The sequence below is a fragment of the Phlebotomus argentipes genome, unplaced genomic scaffold (genome assembly GCF_947086385.1).
Source record: "Phlebotomus argentipes unplaced genomic scaffold, Phlebotomus argentipes genome assembly contig_15, whole genome shotgun sequence".
NCBI classification, from domain to species: domain Eukaryota; kingdom Metazoa; phylum Arthropoda; class Insecta; order Diptera; family Psychodidae; genus Phlebotomus; species Phlebotomus argentipes.
This window is the reverse complement of record NW_026776181.1, coordinates 11,914,496-11,925,221: the sequence shown is the minus strand read 5'-3', so window position 1 is coordinate 11,925,221 and position 10,726 is coordinate 11,914,496. Positions and strand designations below refer to the sequence as shown.

The 10,726-nt window shown below is 43.4% G+C and overlaps 2 protein-coding genes across 2 annotated transcripts; one reads left to right on the top strand and one right to left on the bottom strand.

Annotated features, from left to right (window-relative positions):
- Positions 1-1,906: 1,906 nt before the first annotated feature.
- On the bottom strand, positions 1,907-2,867 carry LOC132262086 (COP9 signalosome complex subunit 8). The gene is made up of 3 exons (XM_059761224.1): positions 2,745-2,867; positions 2,611-2,681; positions 1,907-2,544 (listed from the first exon to the last, which is right to left on the bottom strand). The coding sequence occupies exons 1-3, from the start codon at positions 2,799-2,801 to the stop codon at positions 2,109-2,111; spliced, it is 564 nt and encodes a 187-aa protein (XP_059617207.1). The 5' UTR covers positions 2,802-2,867; the 3' UTR covers positions 1,907-2,108.
- Positions 2,868-2,991: 124 nt separating this feature from the next.
- On the top strand, positions 2,992-10,717 carry LOC132262311 (MPN domain-containing protein CG4751). Its single transcript, XM_059761550.1, has 6 exons — positions 2,992-3,364; positions 3,441-3,578; positions 3,645-3,879; positions 4,822-4,918; positions 4,981-5,399; positions 5,458-10,717. Exons 1-6 carry the CDS (start codon positions 3,287-3,289, stop codon positions 8,427-8,429), a joined length of 3,939 nt encoding a protein of 1,312 aa, XP_059617533.1. The 5' UTR covers positions 2,992-3,286; the 3' UTR covers positions 8,430-10,717.
- Positions 10,718-10,726: the final 9 nt, after the last annotated feature.

Sequence of the window (10,726 nt, the reverse complement as noted above, 5' to 3'; positions counted from 1 at the left end):
ATTGAAAAAGACACGAAACACCCCGCCACTTGATATCCTTCTGCCAGCCGCTGAATTATTAAATAGCAATCAAAGGCCCTAATGGACCGTAATGGATGAGCCTCGGCACAGCATCTCAGCCTAATTATTGGGTGTGCGGCGTGTTCTCTGGCGATGCCGCTCACTAACAAGCCTTCTCGAGCGGGCGGTTCGAGCCCACGACGACACCGCGCGTCTCCAAATTGGCCTCCTCGCCAATTGCATTTCGGCCCATCCAATATCATTAGCGATGGCCACCAATTTGGCCCCCATCTCGCCCAAGAATGGCAATCTTTTTGAGCCATGCCGCCGCGGAACACGCGAATTCCCGAGATGTGCAGCTTCCAGCCACACAGTTTTGCATCGCAAGCCTGACAGCATTTCGCAAAAACGCCAAAATTTCACACCACACTCGAGGAAGCGAAAATTGCAGCGATCCACGGAGTGAGAATGATAGCGATAGCTATATATCAGGGCCCATCAAGTACTTCAGACTCACTTTTTGCCTTGTTAACATTCTGACATACCCTTTTTTGCTGCGCGACTGCATTTTTATTCCTGACCAATTACATGATAATAAACTCATTAGCAAAAAGAGCAGCAGCACCGCAATTCTGAATGCGCAAGAGAGAGATTCTTGACCTCCACGAATGATAGTATAATTACAATGCAATTCTATCACAAAAATCTGGACCTCCAAAATCTTCTTTTCATCCCTATATTTTTTTTCTCTTCTACTTGTGTCTCTTCAATTTGCAAGTGCATAACTCAATCGCCATTATTACCCTGAACATCTCAAACACGTCCTCTGTCATGAGCGGCGTAATTGAGCGATCCTTTTCGCAAATTTATAGCAGATGCGCATTCACCTCTAAGATCTCGCGGTTGCGATGCTCTCCAGAATAAATGTGTAAGAGCGTGTAATTTGCATATTTTGATGTCAAAACTAATTTAAAGGGCTTGCCCAAGCCATTAATCAGCCAAAATTAATTGCCCTAAGAATGAAAATCACTGTTTTGTGATAAGGCACTTGTTCTCAGTTGAACAATTTGAATTGTGGCAGATTAAGTTTGAGAATTTTGCTATAAGAATTCTTATTATCCATTGAAAATTGAGTTCAATTGCAGTTTTATTCTATATTTGTGCTTTATTCTGAGTCAAATTTTAACTAATTTTTAAAAAGCATCAAGAATGGAATATCTTTTGAAGTGAAGGTCAAAATTAGTCGATAAACAACTGAGACACGATCGTGATAAAATTGGTAAAAATACACCCTGAATCGAAGCTGTTTAAAGCAATTTGCAGCAGAAAAAACTGCGCCTTTTCACCGGAAAATGTGAGGAAGAAAAAATTTGTGAATGCTGCAGTGAAAATCGTGCCAGAGTTTCACACTTGGCATATAAATTTAGCGAGAAGTCCTCCCCCAGGGAAAGGCGTGGGTGAATCCGTTCCAAAGACTCTCTCCGGCACGAGATGCGGAGAACCCGTGGTGTGGGCCCCCGACTGACACTGCGACTCCCCACACCACCACAGCGCCTCGGAAGTCGGCGGCAGCGGGAGAGGGAGCAAGACAAATTTGTGTGGATGTGAGGAATTACACGCGCGTCCTCCCGCTCTTGGCGCAACTCAGCGCAAATTGATGGTTTCCCCACGGTGCGCACTCGGGCTGCCTCGTCGCCCCATTATTATGATCATTTGTGCCTTCGCGGAACCGCCAGAGCGACAATGAGCCCCTGAGACGAGCGCGACCACGATAAATCCTCACCGTGATGCCATAATTTCGAGGCGAACGAATCAATGATCATTTTCTTTTCCCTGCTGCAAAGCCCCTCGAAATTTGGGTTGTATTTGTATTGCGAATATTTTTCTAATTCTTTCGAATGCTCGGTCTCTTTTATTTTAATTACGTATAAGAATTTGGACGCTTTACTGGGGTTTAGGCACATTTTTGGGAACGTGATTAACAAAACGTGAAGACAGTTCTTTGTGTTTCTTATTAATGCGAACAGAGAATAAAAGAAAATGAAAAGACTTACACTTTTGTGAATAATGTCTTATGTATTCTCGCAACGATTCTCCAGCTTCTTCAATTAGTTTTCCAGGAAAGAGACAAAGTCCGTGAGCTTTTGCAACTGATCTTCACAGCTGGTGAAGACCAGCTTCTCCACTGGCGGCTTCTTGGGTATGATGAGGCGCGGAAAGGGGCCTTCTATGATCTCCCAGTTGAGACTCTTGCATGTTTCCGTGACAACTTCCGGACTGTGATTAGTCATGTCCGCGAATACATTCTCGAAGATTGAACTATACGCTCGTCCGATGAGATTTATCGTCTCCATCTGTACCTTCTCTTTCAACTCTGCCATGAGCTTGGCTATTGCCTTTGACCAATCGTATGTGATGGCTTTGTAGAATTCAACATTTTTGTTTGACCACAAACACTGCAAAACTGTGAACAATCGCTCCAGCTCCGCGTTTCCACCTTTGATATTCTGCGGGATTCGCTTCCAGAGAAACCTCGCTTGGCTCCTGCACAGAAAAACAATTATCAGTGGCATTGCAGTGAACAATACGGGATAAGGAAAGGACTCTTACAGCTCATTTTTGTACAGATAAGCAGCAAAAAGCTCGGTGTACAGCTGCAGCGAAGCCACTCCATTGGGGGCCTACAAAAAATCCATAATTATCACACGAAATCCCAAGGCAACATCCAAAATTGATGCACATACTTCCAATTCTTGTTTCTCCAGCGTCGCAACTTGCTGATCTATGTTCTCCGGCAGCATTTTTCACCCGTTTTCCGCACTTACTCAGCCGCGTCAAAACTCCTGCGATAAAAACAATGCAAATGTGAGGTTATGAGGCACTGACATCCGGAACGCCGCGCCGAAAACCTGCAGATTTTCAGCGACGGTCCATCTGGTCACCCGGGCAAAATGTCAAAGATGTCAAAATAATAAAAAGCGTTCTCCGTCAGTGTCCATAAAAACGCATTTTTGACCCCGAAATAGGGCAAAAATCTGGAAAATTGTGCGTGAAGTCCCATCGTGCGTGGTCGTGGCAGTGTTTGTTGCGTGGTTCAGTGCGGCAGCGCACGATTGTGGCTGAGAAAATGACCATCAATTGTTCCGGCACATTACAACAACAAAAACAATAGTGTGGGGCATTTTTTGTACACTCGCAGAACCCGAATGATTTATGAATGAAATAATATAGGACATTGTTGAAAATCAATCGTCAAGAGGTGAGTGTCGCACAGCGAGCGAGAGGGATGTCGACGAAAGGTGATGAGGAGACGGAAAAGGACGCCGAAAAACACCTCGATAGTGATATTGGCGAGGAGAACGAGGTTAGATGGCATTTTTTGTGTGCAAAATCCCGGGGAGACCCAGCGAAGGCCACGCTAACCGCATCTTTTGTTGCAGAAGGAAGGCGAGACGCGCTCACTTGTGCCATTTAGCAACAGCAATGGAGCCGTTCTGGGACGCACGGTCACACTTCAGATGCTGCTTGCCGCCAAGATTTTGCAGCCCGGGAAGTCCGCTATGACCATTGAGTATCTGGTGAGTGATCTGAGTGCTATGCGGAGTATTTTTGAGTCCAGAAACTGACGGTGTGCTCTGTCGTAGGGTCAAAAATTCGTGGGCGATCTGCTGCCGGACGGCAAAATAAAGTCCCAGGAAACGGAGACGGTGTTCTGCTCGCCGAGTGCCTGGGCGATTCACTGCAAGCGGATCATAAATCCGGATAAGAAATCGGGATGCGGATGGGCCTCAGTCAAGTATAAGGGCAAGAAGCTGGACGCTTACAAGGCGGCGTGGGTGAGGAAATGTCAATTAAACAGAGGCACGTCGCCGTCTGGAGGTGAGTTCCGTTGTTCTTTGTTTCTCATCTTGCGGAAGAGTCGAAAGACATAAGTTTCATTAACTGTGGGCCTCACAATTCGAGGAGATTACGTCGTAATTTGGAGAAATCCAATTCCAATTGTTCTTCTTTGGAGCGTTTAATTGGATAATCGCAGTCAATAGTGAATATATTCCGAGTATAAACATGTCATGTGACCTTTCAGGAAGATGAAACTCAATTCAGTTGCGAGAGTGTCATTAAATGGGAAAATGCCTGTTATTAATACACTTTGGGCATAATTCATGCTGGTAGTCGCGCCTCTTTGTCATGTTTATTGGTATTGGTCTCTGTATTTCTGGAAAGGTGAAAGAAAGTGTGATATTTTAAGATTGGGACGTAGAGATGAGGAGCATTTATTGTCCCTGGGCGCGTTTATTTATTTATGTAATTATGAGTGTGTTTATAAAAATTATCAGGCATGACACGAAATGTGAACACGTAAGGTGAATGTGAGCATTCATGCGAATAATTTGAGCAGAAAAATATTGTCAATACTTTCAACGCGTCAAGAAGTTAAGTGTATATTTCACAAGATATTGCACTTATCCTACTTAATCCTTTAACGCTGACAAGGTTATGATTTTCCTTATGTGCCTCTAAAGGGTTAATAGGGAATCAGGAATAGGGAAATTACAGTTATAATTTGTCACGCTAATTTAATATTGAAAATAATTGGTAGTGCGTAAAATAAACTATAGCGAGCAATTATTTGGATCAAAGCCTCTAAATTCATTTCCAGCAATTGATTGTCATGAATAGAGCGTGAATGAGCGTCTCTATCATTTTGCATTGAAGGGCAAATATCTCTCTCAATAAATAATAATTGTGTCAAGCTGTATTGCCATATTGATAATTAATTCACGGATAATTCAATAGATTTTTCGCTATCCGCCCTCCTAGATGCCGAAGCGGAACCGGAGAAGAAAGAGGAAGCTCCTGAGCCGATAAAGAGAATCCCAGTTTCATTCAATACAATAAGTGATCGAAATATCGCACAGTAAGTTCATGGGATTTTTTTTAGCCAAGAATTTGGCCTAATTCGCTTTGCGCGGCTTTCAGCGATGGCAATACTCTTGTGGAAGTGGCTCCGTTTTCTCTCCTTGGACGACCGCAGCCCTTCATGGTCTCTGTGGCCACGTCCGCTGTGCTGCTGCTGGACTTCCACTGTCACTTGACCAGTCGAGAGGTGTGTGGCTACTTGGGCGGCTCCTGGGATCCTCAGGCGCAGCGTCTCTACATCACACACACATTTCCGTGCCGAAACTCCAGGCATGACCGGGAAAAGTCTGGCGATGTGGAGATTAGCATACAGAAGATGATGCTGGAGAAGAATGTGAGTCTCGTCGGCTGGTATCATTCGCACCCAAAATGTGGAGCTCAGCCCACTTTGCGAGACTGTGACGCGCAGATGGACTATGAGATTCGCATGAGGGGCCCCACAGATGCCACTTACGCTCCTATAATTGGCATAATTTGCTGTAAGTTATTCGTATGATTGGTATTTCGGTGTGTCCCTAATGATGTTTGCTTCTGCAGCGCCCTACAACGAAGACAATCCCGCCATGGAGTCATCTCTGATGATGTACTGGGTCGTGCCGCCGCCGGAGAACAAGCTGACGGAGTATGGACGTCCTATGCAGATGACCTACTCGGTGATGCAGGACGAAGAGCTGGCGGAGGAGGTGAAGAGTGAGATGCTGCAGTGCGTTGAGTACTACAAGCAGTTTGACAATGAATTGGTGCGCTTCGGTGATATCTATCGGGATGATGTGACGTACATTGAGAAGATGAAGGTGACGCTGTATCCCAAGTTTGCGCGGAAGCAGGAAAACCGAGAGTTCTGGAATTGGGTGAGAAAGAATGTGGGTCTCGAGGAGGAAGAGGAGTTTGCTGTGCCGAAAACGGTGATTGATCAGATGCTGGAGAAGCACACAGAAATGCTAATGCGACGAGAGGCGGAGAACAAGGCGAAGGATGATGAGAAGAATTCTCACGAAGACGGGAAGACGGAGGAGATGAAGGAGGAGGAGGTGTCTCTGAATGCTACAGATAAGACTGAGATGGATGCGAAGGGGAATGCCAAGCTTGATGATAAGCAGACGCCGCTCTTGTCGCAAATATCCAGCCTGCAGGAGCAATTGAATTTGCCCAGTGGCCTAAACATGAATCCATCGGCGCTCGCCACGGCGTTGGTGATTCCACATGTTGCGACTAACAGCAACATGTCCAGTAACGCCAGTTCAGCAACGAATACCAACTCTTCGCCACGCGACAGTCCAATTACCATCCCATCGAGTTCCGCCAGTCCGGCCAAATTTGAGATTCCCATCAGGGCGAGTCCGTCGCCCGCCAAGTCTGACGCCTCGTCGTCCAGGACGAGAAACTCGCCGGCTCAGAGTCCGGCCAAGTTCAATGTGAATGACGTGCTGAGGAACAGTCCATGTCGAACGCCTAATAATCAACAAGCGCCTCCGGTGCCAACTCATTCTGCTCCCACCGCTTCTCTGAGGCATGACAATCCGCCGCCTGGCACGAGTTCATTGAAATACGATGGCGGAGGACCGGCAGCGGCTGCTGCTAACATGAATGAATTGTTTGCCGCGAGTCTGGCTCAATTGGCCAAGACTCTGCCTCCTGGATTGCTTACGAATGACTATGCAGCTCTCTTCCAACAGACACCAGTGAAAATGGCCAATGATTACTACTCCATGGCGGCTGCGGCTGCAGCAGCCGCTGCTCTGGGAAATGGAAAAGGCTCGAGCAACTCGAGGAGCAACAGCAATCTCAAGGACTTGATGACGCAATTCAACAAGAATGATCTCAACTACATGATGCAGTCGCAATACAATCCCATGATGGGAATGACACCGTCTAGGCAGGAGACTAAAACTTCCACAACATCCACAACGTCTTCGAGGAGCAACAGTAAGTCCTCCAGATCGGGACAGTCGGCAAGAACGAGCAAATACATCGATTCACAGGCCATTCCGGCGTCGAGCAAGAGTCAACAGCAGCAGCAACAGCGTTTGGCGGCTGGCTATGAATCCCTGAGGGCGGCAGAAGCGAATAGACAACTGGCAGATTTCATGAAGTCCACGGAATATGCATCGCTCTTGCTGCAGCAATCTGGAGCGTTGGGATTCAATCCAGCTCCAGCGCCCACAACGACTACATCTGGCAAGAAGTCCCGCTCCAAGGCTCATAGCCAGGCATCAACACCTCAGATGCCCTCAATGGCGGATCTCAGCACTCTGCTTCAGGCGACTAGCAAGATTCCGGACTTGAGCAGCTTCTTTGCCACAGCCGGAGCAGGAAAACAGCCGGACTTTTCGCAATTCCTACAGCAGACAGTCACGCCGCCGGTAACGTCGATGTCCTCGAGTTCGGCGGCCAGCAGGAAGGCTGCGGCGGATCTGAGCAGCTTCTATGGGAGTAAGTTGCCGGATTTGACGACAATCACACCAGTGTCCATGCCATCGACGAATGCGGCGAATAGTCTCTCAAGTTTGCCACAATTGCCCTCAATGGCGGACTTTTCGGCTCTGTTTGCACCAGTTCTGGGCGCAGGAAGTTCTAGCAAGAAGGGCTCAAGCAACTCCATGCCCACGAATGACATGTTGGGAACGCTGCTGCAAGCTGGGAAGATGAATGATATCAACTCACTGTTATTCCCCGCTAGCAATGGCAGTGGCGGTAAGATGGGCAATCTGCCCAATCTCTCCAGTTACTTCTCCACGCCGATGGGCACTGGGAAGTCTGATGCCATGTCTCTGTATCCCAACATCTCCGCCACGGCGACCACATCCACGGCCTCGTCATCCAGGCGTCAGAAGCAGGAGCAGAGGCAACAAGAGCAGAGGCAGCAAGAACAAGATTTGGCCGCTCTCTATCAGCATATGAAGTACCCTGGATTGCCGGATCCGCTGTCCAAGAGCACCCTGGCAGCTAATAACATGTACATGAGTCCCTCGGCGGCGCTGCTGAAGATGCAGCAAGAAGCTCTGAGTGCCATGATGATGAAGCCACCGAAGAGCACGTCGGCATCGTCATCCACATCTTCAGCGGCCACATCAAAGACGCCGGACATACTCAGCATTCCACCATCAATGTCTCCCATTCCGGAGCGCCTGCTCACGGCGACACCGTCCAAATCGTCGGCCTCCTCTTCCTCCAGTCGCGGCAACAGTCCACTCATGCCACCGAATCCCACCAAGTATAACTTCAGCGCTGTGGATTTGGCCATATCCGCTGTTCCGTCGCCCTCAGCGCAACCCATCCGGACGCCGCCAGCGTCCTCGCCACTCGCTGCCACGGATCTGTCCGCCAAGAAGTTTTACAGCCCGGCCAACTCGTACGGCGGTGGGACGCCGGTGAAGAAGCGCATGGAATTCTCCTCGATTGCCGATCTCGTAGCTCCGCCACCGACAAAGATGCAAAAGATGGACGAAACTGGACTTTCAGACGCTGACGATTCGGGCATTCTCAATTTATCCAGCAATTGTAAGTGAATATAATTTCTTTCGCGAATGCGGCACACTTTCAGGGAGACTTTTGACTAAGTTACAATCCAATTAGTTTATAGTCAAGGTGCAAGTCAATAGAAGTGAATTTCTAGAATCCATTGAAGTAATTATGAAGTCTAAGTAATTAGTTCCATTTATTTTATGAAAGACTGTCCTAGATATTTTTTGAATTCAGAAGAAAACAGCCAATATCCTTATGCAATATTATGGCCATTACAAAGTTTTCCGGGAAATGTGCTGCAGAGTGAACAATCGATTGAGATTGTCTGAAAAGTATCCCTAAAAAGTATTATTTGACAGGAAAGATTGGCAAGATATTGAATATTAAGCTGATAGATTGACATAGCGATGCCTAATTAAGATCGAGACAGTATGATTTTTATCAATTCTAACTAATTAGATAGTATTTCTACCTATTTTTTTTTATTTAACACATCAATTAAAGAACGAGAGAGATTTTTTAATACATTACTTCACGACTTTAGTTTGAGAAACGAATAAATGTGATTGTTTTTGTATAATTTTTGCTTTTATATGCTTTTAGAATGAATACACTTTTTTCTATTGTCTAATATTGTGTGTCCCATTAGAAAAATTAACAATATTTTTATAAAATAAACTAAATAGCATGGAAATGATTTTGAACATGCACAAGAAAAACAATGTGAAGAGAAATCCATTATGAAATTACCGAAGGAAACACTGCATTCATTTAGTTTGACTGGTTTAGAAGTAAATTTAAAAAAAAAGAAACAAGAGATATGATAATAGTTTTATTTGATGAATAGAGATTTATAGTGAATTTTGCCATAATCTGACAGAAGGTATGAAAAATAGATCGGATTTATAAACTGATAGACTTTTGTTGGGTTTTCATAATACTTTATTTTACTGTGATCTTTCGAATGACACTGGAAGATCCTGATAAGTCTGCAAGGATGAGAATGCAAAAATATTTACATATTTTACTGATTAAAACTAACAAATATGCATGAAAAGAACAAGATTCCTTTAAAAGTAATGCAAGAATTAAGATGAAAGGAGAGTAAATGAAAATGTAGAACTTGCGTACATTACAATTGAATAGTATAGCAAAAGTGGAAGCGACTCTTGAAAAACAAGGAAGGAAAAAGGTAAAAAACAAGTAATAAGGAATTATAATAAAAATATACACATTTGAATATGAGTATTAGTGAAGAATTTGCTTTCTGCGTGAGCAAATTTTATTAGAAATTATAAATTCGTTAAAAAGAAGAAGTATGATTCAATCTATATTAAAAATGAATGCATATAAATTTAATTAATTTGAATATGAAAAAATACACATTAGAGAATATGTATAAAAAGGCAGACAGAAGTAAAAAAAAATGCTATAGAAATTAAAAGTGACAAAGGAACTAATAATTAATAACTGAAATGAGGAGCATATTTAGAATAAAAAAAATATGTACTAGTGCATAATAGGAAATAAGAGTGAAAAACTGACGAAACAGAATTTAGAGGAGATAAAAAAATAGATTTCATTGACGTTTCTTGACATTTGAGAAAAATAAGTGGACTAGGAATGGTAGATTTGACGAATAAAATGACAAGAAAACAACTAAAATGTCTGAGAAATTTTATTTATTTATGACTGTATGTAAACGATAGTATGTAATGTATACTGAATGTATCTTTAATTGTATTATTTTATTTTAGCCCTCTAGAGATTAACAACAGAAAAACGACGATGAAAAATCTTCTATTTATAATGTATGATATTTATATTGATTTGGCAAAACCTCAACAAAAAAAAACGCTTTTTTCCTCCACTGCAAGAAATTCTCATTTCAAAGTGCATCCCAGTGATAAACTTCCCAGAAATTATTTCTATCGACTAATAAAAATGTAGGAATTACAATAAGAAAACTCGCAAGAATGCCAATCTGCTAAATGTAAGACCGAAATTATATATGTTACAAAATGATGCAACAATAAACTTGGAGAATTTTTGTTCTCAAACCGTAGAATCACAATTTGTTTTGCAAAATAGTAAAGCATAATAAACTATAGAAAATTTCTTTCTCTGTGAAAGAAAGAAAAAAAATGTGTAGTAGAGAAAAAAAAGTAAAAGAAATCAAATAGAAAGGAAAATAAATGAAACTTATGGTGAAAAATGGAAAATTTTTATCATGAAGAGTATTTACGGATTAAATTTATTTTTTTGTAAACATTGTATCGATTGAATTGATATTATTATTATTGAAATGTATAATTATCAATAATAATTATGAGGCAAAATA